We start from the raw sequence: 16,019 nt of genomic DNA on the forward strand, positions 1-16,019 counted from the left end.
ACTGAATGTTGACACAACTCAAGAAGGCTGCATATATTACAAAAGTTAGACTTTCATTTTGACAAAATGTTGCCTACCGTTCTGAAATAACTGAACAAAATGATATATTTGAAATCCTGGTCACTATTTCATTGATGAGAACTGCCGTGTGCTTTTCACCAGCTGACAATGTAATGCAACACGTTTCAGTCTCTCATGCATCTTGAAAGGGGAAAAAAAAAAAATACAGGCTAATTATGTACCAAAGCTTAATTGCTGTCTTTTAGCTGAAGCTTACAGAACACCTACTAGCAGGCAGTCTTGGTTGCATTTTAAAACATATGGCTAGTTATTCAGATTTTTTTTTAAGTGTGAATTCTGCATCCTCTGATTTTAAAAGCAGCAACAAAACCCCAAAGTGTCATATTAAGAAAGCTGAGAACTTGCTTGCAATTATTAACACATTTCTTGACTTAAGAGGGTGCCCAAGAGGGTGACAATCTCTAGTGACGGATGGGGTATAATAAAATAGGAGCTCTGGATGTTTGACTAGAGATTGCTCAGGCAGTGAGACTCCTTTGAGAAGAGACTCTTTTTGTGAAGCAGAATTGCTCAGTGAGAATGAGACTCAAATTGAAAAATAATCATCATAATGAAGTCTCAGAGCCAGCCCCGTTCCTTGGCAAGTGCAATCACCTCTGGGATTACACAACCACGCTTACTTCTGCAAGTGTGAGAATTTTCTTTTTCCTTTCTTCCTTTCCATGAGTGAAGCCAAAACGAAATGCAGTAACTTTTGCCACATGAAGGATTTGATCTTTGCCAATTTGAATGATTTGATCAATTATTTCTTTAGCACAAATCACATCTGTCACACAAAGGACAAAAGACAGCCACCTACACACCCATCTGAAGTAAAGACAATGGGTTAAGCCAAGAACATCCTGCAATGATGCTCAGTAATTTATCAAAGGTTAAAAAGAGAAAACACACAAACTCACCATGTATCAGCTTATTTGACTTAAGGAGAGTCAAACCTAAGCACCTCAGTTACTCAGGCATGGTGTAATAATCAGGTAGGAAGAGAAAAATAGTCCATATCATACAAAAAAAGGGAAGAGAAAGCGAGGAATCTTGCTTCTAGGTGTTAATATAGCTTGGTATGACATGCCAGCACAGTAGTTAGGCAGTTGACAATTGGAACCAAAAAGTAGTGTTACATGTCCACAAAGTGATATTGTCACAGTTAGCTCAATCAGCAATGTGATCACAGTTTAAAGAAGTTTAAGGAAAAAAATGGGAAAGAAAAGATATCCAAAAGAAAGAAAAAAAAGTGTGGACACATCCGGTAGCACCCAGTTGCACTGGTATTTTCTTTTATTTTTGTTGGAGAGCAAATTTAAAAGTCAAAAAAAAAAAAAAAAACAGTCTTGTTCACAGCTCATTTAGCACAGTATGTCTAACCTAGCAGATGATGTTACTCTCTTTTTACAGGCTTCTGTCAAGTGAAATGCCTATGGTCACACAATTAGCAGAATCATTTCACATTTTCAATCCAAACCAACTACCAACCTTTTTTTTTTTTTGCTTAGAGACTATGCTTTTAACAGATAATTGAAAAAGTAGGAATTTGTAACAAGACAGCTTCTGCAGACAAAATTTTGTACTGCTGAACAGGAGCACTCCTGTTTACTCTAAACAGAGCAAGACCCCTTGTACTGCTCTCAGATATGTATTTTTAAAGTAATAGTCTGAAGATTTAGCAGACAATGTTATTGCACTATCTGTAAAAGAACAGTGATACTAGTGGGAACATGGAGACATGTTTGAAGAAAGAACAGGTCATGTTTATGACTCACAGATTAGACACAGCCCTTACCCTGCTAGCCCTGACAGCGTCCATTCCCATAAACTGTCCAAGCCCCATTTTCACAAATGGCAGAGGTTAGATGGGTTTGGTATTAGCTTGAAGAGAAATTTTGCAACAGAAGTAATTACCAGGTGGTTTAAGATTAGTTTTCTCTTCTCAAAAGCATCAACACCATATGCAGTGACCTGTCACATTAACACACCTGGTTTACAGACGTTGCTTTCTAGGATTCAGAAGACTTCAGTTACATCCTTTACTCCTTAAATAACCATTAGGGTCATTTGGTAGCCAAGTATTTTGAGCAGCTAAGTGTTAAAAAATAAAAGCAATAAAAAGAGTCAATGAAATCCATGAAGCACTGGGGAGAGTGTTACTCCCTAACTATTAGTATTAGGCAGCTGCATGTGGAACAGGATTTTTTCTCTGCTGATTACGGATTAGATCAAACTTGATAATAAAGGTCAAACAGTGGAGTTATTCTACACCGGCTGAGATCAGATTCTTTCCAGCATATAAGGGGACTTTAACACAACTTCAGTACTAAACCATTCTTTGTGGCAGGGCCTGTCAACATTTAAGCACATCCCCGCCCTCCCTTCCACTGGGTGTTTTACTGAATGAATGTTGTTTTCTAGGACGCAATTTATTTAAAAACATTTATTTTAGGCAAAATTAAACAGACATTTGAGATTACATAGAAATACAGTTTCCAACTGGATCACATAACCTTTTCATTAAAAATGCACTGTTTTGTTGATTTAAGTATTTTTGTATGGATTGACCAGGTATGTAATATTTAACCATGCCATTTGCAGTCAACTATCATAAAAATCAGAAACAAAAAAGGTTTCTTAAAATGTGCAAACATTATCTTAGTGTTACCATTGATAATAAATGACCACTAAATAGATGCTTATTATGTAAAGCTTTTTAAAGTACAATAAAAATACAAATTCTATTTGTTAAAAAAGGCCATTGCTATGGCTACTAAACATCCTCATTATACAAATTCCAAAATACTATATGACAAACAAAATTATAAAGACTTTTCTTTATGAAACATATACTATTCTATTTGTTAGTGATTTTATATATTTTATATATATATTTATATATAATACTCTATATGAATGTTGAACACAATAAGAGAGAGGAAGACTAATGTAATGCAGGACATCAAGGCCCCCATTCAGCAAGGTACCTGAGCATACATCAAACTTCGCAAAGGAATAATCCCATTCGTTTCACCGGACTTCAAAAGTACATGCAGAAGTACCTTGTTGAACAAGGCATAAAGATATACACGTGATCATGAATTTGCAAAATGCATTTTTGGTGTAAACTGTCACTGTTAAGGACAAAACCTCTCATCACAAAAAACCTCTCATGAAAAAGGAAAGAAAATATTAAAAAAAAAAAAATCTGGAATTTTGTTTTTTTCCACATCTGTATGTTTTGAGGGGAAAATATTAGAGTTTTTAAAGTTTTTAATTGAACTAATGTGGGGTTTGGGCATTAAAACACTAACAATAATAATTTTCTGAGATAGGTTTAAGATGGTATTTTATTGCTTATGCTAAAGATTAATGAAGAGTATGCATAGACAGGTCAGCGTTCAACTCACTAACTGCTGAAAATTTTGGTGTGCAGTTATTTCTGTAACATGAACAACCAGTGGGTATGAAGGACTTACTAACTTATATTGAACTCTCGCAGCAAGCTTCAAAATTATAGTAAGACATGTAACATTAAAGCAGACAGTGAAAAAAATACTCAACAGAGCCTGACTGTAAACAGCGTGTTGAACATAACTTACAGAATTGAGCCCAGTAAATGGAGTGCCTGCTTATACACAAAATTACGTAAATTCCTAAGTAAATGCAAGACCGTAACCTTCTAAGTTATGGTTATCATAGAACGAACTCCAAATGACATGCTTTACAGTTCAGCTATAAAATACCAAAACAAAGGGCAGTCACTTTGTCCATTCTGCAATTTAGCAGTTCTTCTACGCTCATTAAACACTAATTAAAATACTAATAATTTGTTAGTTTCTAAAACATGAATTAAGGACCTAAAAATCTCTGGATTTTATAAGCTAGTAACAACATCTGTACAGCATAGTAACCATGCACAGTAATGGAAATCAATTACGCAGCATCCAGATTTACCTTTTAAGCATATATTAATGGTTAGTATATTCTGCTTTTTCACTGCAATTTGAACTTTTTCTACTAGATATAAACCATTTTACTGCTTGAATATTAAATAATGGCTTAAAAGCATAATTTCAAAATGCTGCTAGGTAAAGTATTATGTAAAAATCATGCTTGCACATCTGCAAACAGAGAGGTATGTGTGAGCTTTCTGAAGAACTCCTGCAGGCTAATAGTCATAAAGCGTAGTAAACTCGGGCCAAAATGTGAGAGAAAGAAACACAACAGCGTAATTTAATTAATATTTCATAAACAAATACAACTTTTTACATTTGTACAGGGAAAGACTGGAACTAAGTTGGATTTTTACAGAAGCAAATCTCACAAGAGTTTACATGTTGAAAAAAGCAATTTTTGGCACATGGATAATATCTGTGAATACGTGTTCAGAATTAATAAAAAAAACACTGCGTAGGAATTTCACATTTAGTTTCTTGGCATCAGCACCTGCTGTCTAGTGGATCAAGACAAAATACTGTGCCTTCAAGAGTTAATCCCATTTTGAACCCCTCCTGCAACGAAACAAGACATAGTTAATAAAAAAGAAAGTGATTTCTGGAGAATCAAGCTCTCTTTCTAAATTTGAGCTTATCTTTAGGCAGATAAACCATAAGGATACTTCAGAGTGAATTCACAGACATTTACATTATTTGGTCAGTTGATTTTTAATAAGTGGTTGACTTACAAAATGATGTATCTTGTACAACAAAAGAAATGCAGTAGAAATATTCTAGAATAAAAATATTGAATATTCATATACGTAGGTTGATAGAAAAACAAACAAGCTTGACTTGCACCATGTTGTTCCTGAGTAAAATTCAACATGATTTATAAGCAGGAAAGAATTAGGGCTCTATGACCAAGAGTTTATTATATTTACACTTTAAAGATTCAGATAAGTCACAAATATTGTTACTACTACCAGGTGTCTCCTACATTCAGTAATCCCTTATCTTAGTAGCACTCCAACAAAAAGTATAGTACTCAACCACATCTCAGAGGTTTGTTCTGAATCACTCCCCGGGCAGTTAAATTGACAGGTGTACGCTTTACAGCCTACTGCCATCGGAGCTTCACTAAAAAGGCAAATAAAATCATACTTGATCTACTGCAAATGAACGGTGCATTTCAAAGGCATGTAACTTGGTGAAATAAAATACAATGGTCTTAAAGTGCAAAGAATTTCTTTAAGAGTTTGGACCAAAATTCCTCTTTTTACTCGCATGAGTTTGATTAGAAACACAAAAATGATTATAAGATAGATGCTGCCATGCCCCTCTACTGAAAAGAAATTAATTCTACAAATACCTACACTTGCTTTACAAAATGTACTTAGCTTGCACCAGTTCTGAAATAAGAACAGTACTTGTAATACAGGGACAGTACTCTTGTTACCATTTTCCTTTTTGCTTTAAAAGCTGAATAATTGTGGCTTGACCTTCAAGAGAAATGTCACCTTTGATTCACGAAAATTTCAAGCTGTTAGGTGAAAGTCCTGTAAAGCTAGAATTAATTGGAATCAAGCACTCTGAATAGAAATGCCATGAGGACATCAACCCCAGTGGCAGCTGTCACGATGTTCAGTGTTGTCTTAACATACAGTTCACTTAGAGACTGCTGATCATATGCTATGAAATCAATATGTGCTTTCATGAAGCAAACATCTTGTAAACAAAATAAATCTTTTTGTAAAGCAATCCATATTGAGATTAGGCATAAACTCAAGCCTCTTCTCATAATGCACAGCAGTACCTCAAGAGCACACTTTTTGGTTTTGAAAGATAAATCCCAAGTCAAACCAGCTTAATTTCAAACAAATTTAAACCACAGGCTAGAATTTTAAAAGCATATGAATATTTAACAACGCCAACAGCTACTTCCATCAGAAGAGTAATGCTGAGAAATATAATAAACTTCTTGGCAATAGTTACTAAATGATCTGAGATTTTCCAAGTAAAATTTTAATTTTCCTAAAGGCAAATCCATACTATGAGATGATGAGCCAGTAGCAGTACTATGATGTAAGCCAGAAGGCTTACACCAACTGTGCTACCCAGTTTGCCCTACCTGCGTGACATGGTGCTGCCAAAGCTCACTAGTGTATTTGACCTTTTTTTTCCCCTCTGTATTTTTCAAGGGGTTAACAGGAAGAACTTTCAATGCAAAAGATGCTTCAAGCAAACAGTATCTGAAGTTCCAAGTCAAACACATCCTGTTATAAACAGACGTTCATTTACCCAATGGATACTATTAATTGATGTAACTGCAGTCAAAGGAGGACTGTTTACACAGAAGATTCAGAGAATTAGCCCTACACTCTAGCCTGTTAAATTGCAAACCCCACAGTTACTGTGTCTGAAGTGCTAATCTTTCAAAGCATTTAAAGGCTGCTTCCAGTTTTGAAGTTGTAAAAGGGACAGTTTGTGCTTCAACCCGAGGATGCGTGATACAGCTGCAATAGAACAGCTACAGCAATTGGTTTAACAAGGACGACCAGCTTCATTCCTAGCCATCCAGAGAGCCCTTCAACCAACACACATCCCGTTCACGTCCTGCATGCTTTTACTTTTCTTCTATACATTTAAGTACTGTTTGTTGGTGTCTTACACAGCTGCACTTCCAATGCCCTTTTTCTGTCTAGCTAAAAGCAAACTGGATTATGCATTTAGGAAGTGCATATATCGCGCTGCTCTTATGTTGATCATGTGGATTTTTTAAATTTTTGTTTTATTCCATACATACTGATATTTTGTCACTTATCACTTGACTTGTGTTTGCCATGACTTGACTTTGAACTATTTCTACTTTCTTGAAGAACAGTGGTCTCCTTGACCCTTCCTTCTGCAACTTCACTACAGACCACTCTTCCCCCCTCCCCTTCAGTCCTCCTCCTCTTTTAAGCTGTGGTATTTAGCATTTAAAACAATCACATTTTCACGTATTTGCAATGTGATCGATGTTATTCCATTAAGACATCGCTGCACTATATGTATCATAATTATTGAAAAAGCCTTCTAACTTTATTACCATAATGAACTATTGTCTGTTCTAAAAGAACACAGTGATGTGGTTGCCAGGTGCTGTTATCAGTTGCATACTCGAGAACCCAGCTTCTATTACAGGCAGAATTGATAAGGAAGTAAAACCTACTACTACAGTGCCAGGAACTGCAGTGTTAACACACGCATACTTAAAAATGGCTCATGCACATAGCTGTCTGTAACAATGTGACATTTCAATGTTCACCTGTTGAACCACGCAAAAACCACTATCAAGTGTCAGATACTACGGCTACTTGTATGCTCAAACTTCCACACCAACCACAAGGTCAAAAAAGCCCAACAACATAAAGAGGACATCAAGACAACCTAAAGGGCCATCTGGGCTTTTTCAGAGTTTAGAAAGAATGTAAAATTCAGATTTTTACTTTATTTAAGTGGAGGACAACAAGTGTGTAGGAGTATAAACCAAAGAAATCTCTACTGTCTTGACCAATATTCCCATTAAATTAAATGCAGCCCTCAAAAGGGAAAAAAACCAGAACAGTCCAGCAGCCTCTTTGGCAAAGTGTTTGCAATCAAATTTCCAAAGCTCAATAAAGCACAGCCTTCAGATCTCCCACAGCCATCTCCATTCCTAATCTCTGAAGTTTTGCAAAATAACTCCAAATTCTTATATAATTCTTGGATTCGCCAAAACTATAGTTTGGCAAATATACGACATAATTAAAAAAAAATTCCAATCAGCTGTAGCCAAGCAAGCTGTGGGAAGACAAGGTTTTAAGAAAAGGTTCTCCTTTAAGTCCAGACATAGTTGAACCGCAATTAATGCAGATAATAAAGGAAGTATCCTATGCTGTAGTTCTCACAGCAGCGCAGAACACTTTGAACTTTATGTCCGCTTTCAGGAATACAGTTTATATATACACCTGAACTGCATATATCTCTCAAGACTTATAGCTCCTACTTGAAGCTGCTGTATGATTATTATAGTATCCATCATGCATCATATGGTTACTTTCAACTCTCCAAAACCCAGCATTCGCAGCTGCAATAATAATGATGTCAGTTGAAATGACCGAGGAGATTATAAATTATGATTTTTTAAATCTTTTTCTAATACGCTAAATTAATGTTAGGCAGAATATTTTTTATTTAAAAATGATATATATAGTCAGCACTTGGTACATATTACATATTATATATGTAAAAAAATGCATCACTAATTTTAATACACAGTGTTTAAAATATTTTGCCTTGAGAAATTCAGACATTTCAGCTTCTAATAAACATGTGTTCTTAGCATAACACACTGCCTGTTCATTAAAAAACATGTGTGCTATGGCTTCCTGTACTTTAAAGGTTCAGGAAACAGTAACTCCTCATGTGGTCAGAAAATCTCTCAAATCTGCTGATTTTCAGGGAATGCAGAAAAAGACCATCCTCTGATACTGGATAGAAGGGGGAATAGGAAGGACTATGAAGTGTACATCTATATTGTGCCTTGCTTCTGTGTTCATATCCCCATGATGACAGTGTCAAGTAACTTTTTTACTTCCAAGGTGATTCAACTCAAGAACAGAACATCTTAGTTACCCAGAAAAATGATGGTCTTGTAGGATATGATTGGTCTCTTAAAGAGAGGAGCAAAGTGTGTTTTCACTAGAAAAAGTAACCTGAAAACAACCCCTCTTCCAAAACTCCTACTTTTTTTCTGTCTATGATAGTAAGACCTGAGCTATTCTGGTTATAAATGGTAAAAGACAAAAGAACTTCCATTTTATTTTATAAATTTGTCAAAGTCAACCTTATGGCTCTGAGGTTAACTCACTTATCACTTCACAGTGACTTCACCCAATGAGCTTAAGTCAATGAATCAATGATTAATTTACATGTCTCTTGAGATAATAATTTAGAGGGCTGAGCATAACTTATTTCAGATGGAAAGGCGTCAAGCCTACTGACTGCTTCGGGGAGAATGGCTTGCAGCTCCTGGAAACTTTATGATATTAACTACCTTGAGATTTTAATAAATTATAGCAGCTGTTGCTGGTATGATTCATGATCCAGGGAAACTTCCCCTCACTGCAAGATTTCTGGGAAAATAGATTCCTTTTATTAATGTCTGGATATAGTCAAAATAGAGGAGATGAAAATATGTTTCAGCATAAGGGTGGGGGGAAACAGGAGGTTGGATAGTCATCAGAGTGAGGCCTGAGCTGTAAAAGTCACATCTCAGCACATGTTTGAGTTTTGAGCTCTCCAAAAAGATCAACAGAAACTGGACCGAGAAATGGAACAGAAAGAGTTTAAGTGTGAAATCTGGATCCTCACTAAAGTTTAAATATAAAAGTGTTCTCCCCAGAGGTCAGGAAACTTTATCTGATCTCATTATATTCAGAATATCAGATGCAAAGGAAAAGCACCCACTACTTAAGAGTTTGTTCTCCAACACCTCTTCCACTGTGCAGTGCTTTCCTCTCCCACTTTGCTTACACATCACCTTCCAACGCACGCATACGCCAAGACAGCTTTTCTGCAGACTGGGGCATGTTTCCTGAGGCATCTGACATAGCTCTACATGAGAAACAGAGTAAGAGAGCCTCGACTGAGCTGCTCCAACCGGGCTGTCAGTGCCTGGCGCCGAAGACACTGCTTGCCACTCTGAATGTAGAATAAGCTGTATTTAATACCCTCTCAGAATAAGTTTGTACTTTGAACTATTAGATGTATTCATAAACAACTTACCTTTGTATATTTAATGGAATACATATTTACTGAAACTCAGGCTGTACTTTCATAATGTGACAGATTCCTTCACTTTGCATTTCAGAGAAGGAAAAAAGCCTATATTTTTCTTTCATGTTTCTTAACTTTAGATTTCCCAGAGCACATTACACGTTGTGTGCTTTTACCTTTTGTAGTGTTCATTTCACCTTCCTTCCTATAGGCTGTATACCTAACAACTGTTGACTTCTAGCACAGCTATCTTCTGCACATTGCAAGTTTCTAAGTAATTATTTCCACATAAAAACACATTCACAAATGTGATTGTACTAACACAAAAATTCTATGCATCAAAGGTTTTTTTAAACCATTTCACTAATGACAATCCAATAATGAAAACTAGAGATTTCACTAGTACACATGGAAAAACAGCAATGAAATGAAAGCTTAGTAGTAGCAGCTAAGACAGACTGAAGAAAACTAAAATCAGCTCTGTCTACTTTAAAAATTGTAGGCCCCTAAAAATTAAAACGGCCCCGACTTAGAGTTGTATATATAAAAAAAAATCTTGTAAGTTTATATATGTACACACATATACATAAAAACACCAGACATGAACACATGCACACTACAATTGTAAATGCTTCAAATACCATTATTAAAATATGATATACCAACCATCGCTGACGCTAGGCACCCAGGAAAGCACAAGAAGATAAAAGAGATATTAGGAAAAACATGTTTCAATTTGTATTTTGCATCAACCACCTAGTAAAACAACTGCACATAGCTTTTGCTTTGACCAAAGTTAGAGTATTATTTTTTTTTTTCACATCCTGGCAGCTTTACACTTGTTCTCAATTGGATTATACATGAACAATTTTTGTGCCTACATAAAGACCCACTAATTAATTTTCAGTGGAAATGTCAGGGTATGCTAAGACTGATACTGCTTTATAAACTAGTCTCTAATTATCAAACTAGTTGATAAAGCACACAAAAAAGTTGGAAAAAACAAAACTTATATGTGCAGGGGGGAATACCCGACCAATGCAATATTCTTTGCAATAGGCCACAGTAACACCCTCAGGTTTTGGGGTTTTGTTATTGGTGGTTTGTCTGCTTTTTTAGGTCAAGAGAGTACAAACAATGATATGAGTTTTTCATTTTACAACTTCAAAAATCTTTGATAAAGATTTCTACTGTTCTGTTCACTGATGTTTTATGAGGTGATAACACTTTGCAGCCTTATAAGCTAACAATTAAAAAATTTGTCAAAAAATTACCTGTAATAAGAACTCTTAGCATGTGACATTTAGGTATTTTTCATAGGATTCTTCCTATTAGCCACAGATGCTACAGTATACTTTTTCCTAAAATGGGCTACAGACAATGGAAACATTGACATATATCAATGTGAGGTGCTAAAAGATTTGCTTTTTGTCCTAAAGGGCTTGCTAATATCACTACAGCATTCACGAAACGCAAGCATTTTTACCGGAACTGCAAAGAAGTCAGTTTTAGCTTTTAACTGCTGTCTGAAATCATATGGGCTGGAGTACAGGTGAGCAAGAATCTAAATTTCTTACTTCACAGTGAGTGGAGTTTGCCAGAGACACCACCGTAAACTGACATGCAAAATAAAATTTCACAATGAACAGGAATGAAAAAAATTTACTCGGGAAAATTAAATGGTATTTAAATCTTAGTTTAGCCATTTTGAAATGTTTCTGCTGCTCTCCAGGCAGAAGAGTGGAACTGAAGGAGCCCGAGAGCTAGATCTCTTGGACTTTGTGGGCTCTTGTGATACAAGAGGGCTGGAAGCTCTGGGAACACTTTCTGCTGAGGAGCCAGGATCCTCGAAATTCAAGTTCCCAGTATTTTCAAGCCTTCCGTTTTGCTGGCAGGCTGCTGAAAACAAAACAGATAAGCAAGCTGGCTAGAAACTAGCAGTTTGGAAAGTCTGACTGAAGAGAGCAGTTTATTCCAAAACTTTAAGGCTTTCTCCTGGTGTTGCTTCAAAATTGTGTCAATAACAGAACAGATACTGTTGAGTGGTTCAGAATCAACAAACGTTTTCTCATAAAAACACATCAGTTCAGAATTCTTGAATCAATTCTTAATAGTTTAATTGTCCCCGAGTGTCACAGTCAAATACAGCTGTTTTTAAAGGCAGCAGAAAATTGCCATGGCCCCTTAAGCATGTACTGTGTCTATGCCAATGTTATGAAAAACCAGACTGATGGCACTGAGGGAAAGATGAGGGTATACTGGGATGGTGGTAATTACTGGAACTGCAGAGTAACAAGATCAGTAGGGTTCTCGCCTCAGCTCTCTTTCAGTTTGCTCAGTCCCTTCCCAGGCAGGAGCAGCAGTATCCATTTTGATTACACTGATGAGAAACCCTAAATTAATGCAGGTGTCTGTATTAATACCATGTAAGGATCTTCAGAAAAATTCAAACTCCCAGCTCAAAGACCATCACTTACAATGGGAACAGTCAGAAACAGTTTTTCTCCTACATATTTGTGTGTGCAGTCTGGAATACATTATCAGAATACTGTAAACATGATTTCAAGAATAGTTGTACAGCCACAGAAAACCGCGTAACTGATAACTCAGTAGTTACCTGCATCTCATCTAGTTTGGACTGAATGTCTGGAGGGAAATCTCCTGCTCCGCAGCTAAAAGGGTCAAAAGGTTCTGCTCCAAAAAGGTCTCTCTCTGGAACAACAGAAAAGTTAGTCACTGAGAGAAAAGGTATGGACTACAACAATAGCACTTTGAAAAAGTCAGCTTACATCTCCTTACAAGCTGAATAATATGCAGATATGCAACTGCTTAACCACAGCTTTTAACATTGAAATTTGAAAGCCAGGTCTTGATTAGTTTTCCCAAGTTTAACACTTGAAATATTTTTCCAAGAACACCACTAACTTCTGTTCAAGCCTCTATTTAGCTTTCATTAATGCTTGTGCCTTCTAGAGGAATTTTAGGGATCCAACAAGAAAAAGCTGCAATTTGAAGAGGGCATCTCCTACCGAAGTGTGCCCTGGAATTGATGGGTATAAGGAGTTTCATAAATGAGGAGGGAACAACTGGACATCCATTGTCAAATTTCATCTTAACATTATGTCCAAAACGTTCTTGCAAACAAACTACCCTTCATGTCCCTTGTCTGCCACTTCTCACTTTCAGGTTAAGGACATCTTTGTAAGGACAAGCAACTAATCTTACTCATGGAAGGTAAGACTTTCATTTGATAAGAGTGCCTCGGTGCACAGCTGGTAGTAACTAAAACTAATTGTCAGGGTTTTAAAATCTTGGATAGGATCAAGTCAAGAAAGAAAGAAAGAAAAACGCATATGACCATGAAAGGTCACTTACCCTCAAATTCCACTAAATCTGGATCCATAATAGAATGACTGCAAATTTCTCTTTCAATACCATACAGTTTCTTACTTTTTCTTAAGTGTAGTATGCTTTCTGAGGTCAGGGGGTTTTTGTGTTTCTTTTTTTGTCCAGACAAGAAGAAACACCTCCAATACATTGGGTTTTTTTATTAGAACACTGTGATGCTAGTTCTTCACATCTGACAGACCAAATATTTTGGGTTGTGCTTTTTGGTGGTTTTGTTTTGTTTTTTCCTTCTCAGTAATGGGATTTTCTTCTCTACATGTAATGGACTTTTTCTATCCCACATTGGGTTGAACTAAAGCAGTAAGAAAGTAATTTTGCTAACCCAACCCAACATTGATTGCAAAATTTACAGAATAAAGTTAATACAGTCTTGTCACTGGTGCAAAGAAAATTAAAATCATATCCTAACTCCTAACTTTCATGGTTGCCCACCAAGAAACCTGTTAAGCATATTATCTACCTTAAAACAATGTTAGCTTAAGAGCATGAGAGTAAAAGGGGCCATTACTATCTCCGAAATGACTAGCTATTTTTCTGGTTAAGCCCAGAATTTTACACTTAGCATCCAAGATATGGAAGCTGACAACTGACTGCTTGACACAAAATCCATGTTGCAGTGTTACCAGTCATGTTATAAATGCTGAAGCACATGCATATAGCTAAATAGATGTCTTTATTTTGGCATCCCTGGAGCCAGAATTTTAGACCTGTATTTGTCTAGGCTCTTCAACATTTATTGTGCATGTCAGTCTCCATGGGTTTTGACCTGATCAATTAGGTGGTATCAGGCTGCACAACAGGCATTTTAAATAATTAGCAGCTACCAGCATTCACTCCCATAATCAAGTACAAAAACAGCAGGAACTTGATTAATTATATAGTTCAAAAACTGGCTAAACAGCTACAAACTGTCACATGGGACCAGGAGATGGCCTGGATTGGAAAGCCTTATTCCAAAAGCCCACTTGAGCCAAAAAAATAAAAATATCTAGTCTTTCCTGGCAGAAGCAGACCACCTGCATGCAAAAGAGACTTTAATGTAAAAATTAGGGTCTCCATTGTTCCTTGCCTCTTTCACAGCCAAGATGGGTCTACTCCAGTACAACCAATGTCCTTATATGCTCCGATGTTCCTAACAAGTAACCTTCAGATGTGTAGCAGCTTTGACTTTCAATCTAACCTCTACTGGGCAAAAAGTCATTATGCTTTATGCTCCTCATAACTCTATTTGTTCATGATGTTAAGTCGATTTTCTTTATTTATTTCTCCCTCTTCCATAGGCTCTTTTTACCCTTAAAAGGAGCTGACAGCTTTCTGTGTGGTTAGACAGCTAAAAGCAGCCAGTTTCAACACCAAACCTTAGCAAGCATTCAAGGAATGTATTTAGGAAAAAACAGTAAAGAACACAAGTCTTGCATTTCTTAGTACTGAAATATGACATCACTATTCTTGAAAGTAAGTATTTTGTACAATATTATGGATATGATCATTCATGCCTTATTCTTGGGCTTTTATTAATGACAGCACTTCTGAGCTTATTAGCAGGAGAATGGCAGAAGCTTTCACTCTTTTCATGTCACCTGCCTTCAGGTGAAGGATTACTTCATTTATATTGTTATTCAAGGCAGACTTTAACCAGAGTGTAACTTATTCTAAGTGACAGAGCCTAATAAACACTGTACAGGATCAAATTCAAAATAGAGAAGTATTCCTAGCTGAGTTTCTATGAGAAATTATTACTTTGGGAAGTATCACTAATATAACTTACTAACCATTTCAGTAAGCCAGCTGAAAAAGGCCATAATACAACTGCTTTTCTGCACTTCAAATTTGTGTGTTATATGAGAGATTGCACTGCTAGGAGTCAGGGAGGGATACAGTTCCATGAAATATTTTCAATATCATCATCAGTATTTCTGTTTTGAACAGAAGCTGACAACATGTGGAAACTGGACAAATACTAAAATTTAGTCACTGCAGAGCTGCACTACAGCCTGGGATCTCCATAAGCTTATCTACTAGTGTTCACTCCACTGTTCACAGGGGGGCTCCTTTTTAGCAGAGAAATCAGTAATTTTTTTATTTCAGACTAGAGTTATTTGCATGAAGATTAACTATAGCAAAAATATCTTGCCTGGCACACTTTCCAGAATAATTATAGCATGGACAGGCATTTCTTTCTCCAATACACAGCAACCAGTAAGTAAGCCTTTGAAAACAATCCTTTCAAACAGCACATATAATTTCCTTCCACTTTCCCATTCCTTTCTGGATGGAAATAAATTCACATCTTGGGAAATCGATCAACAAACTCAAAATGAAATGCTGATGTTTTAAATCTGCAACTCAAACCACAGAAAGACATGAACAGGTAGTAAATTCTTGTTTCTGTGACCTATCTGACATTCAGTACAAGAAACACGTAATACTGGAGAGTAGAAACCTGCACTATGTAACAAACTCAAAACCAACAATTACTAAACAAAAATGCAAATATTTAGCTTTTCTGCTGCATTTTGCATCCCAATCTTCTTTGCCTTAGCTATCATCCAGGCACAGAGTTATGCTGATATATGCTTTCCCCATCACAAATAAAAAATAATCACACTGAAGACAGGCACCCAAGAAAATATTTGGAATAAGCTGAGGTAGTGAAGTCCAGGAAGCCTCTCCCTTAGCTGCAGGCTACTCCAGATTTTTTTCTTTTGGAATTATTACAGCATAAAAAAAATGGTTCCACCATTGTTCTGACAACATACTCTTAAATATCTCTGGAAAGATAGCATCTTGGAGCAGGTTTCTGCATCA

At 36.4% G+C, this 16,019-nt stretch overlaps 1 protein-coding gene across 5 annotated transcripts in view; it reads right to left on the reverse strand.

Annotated features, from left to right (window-relative positions):
• Positions 1-2,491: 2,491 nt before the first annotated feature.
• GULP1 (GULP PTB domain containing engulfment adaptor 1) overlaps positions 2,492-16,019 on the reverse strand; it is a 165,259-nt gene continuing 151,731 nt past the window's right edge. For 4 of the 5 annotated variants that reach the window (XM_074829643.1, XM_074829639.1, XM_074829640.1 and 1 more), the window contains 2 exons: positions 12,421-12,515; positions 2,492-4,577 (listed from right to left, as the gene is read on the reverse strand). In XM_074829643.1, coding sequence (XP_074685744.1) covers positions 4,506-4,577; positions 12,421-12,515 — 167 coding nt within the window. In that variant the 3' untranslated portion in view covers positions 2,492-4,505. Of the gene's footprint in view, positions 4,578-12,409; positions 12,516-16,019 lie in introns of all 5 variants that reach the window. The other variant, XM_074829642.1, reaches the window with a different exon arrangement.

Source organism: Strix aluco, chromosome 6, assembly GCF_031877795.1.
Source record: "Strix aluco isolate bStrAlu1 chromosome 6, bStrAlu1.hap1, whole genome shotgun sequence".
NCBI lineage: Eukaryota > Metazoa > Chordata > Aves > Strigiformes > Strigidae > Strix > Strix aluco.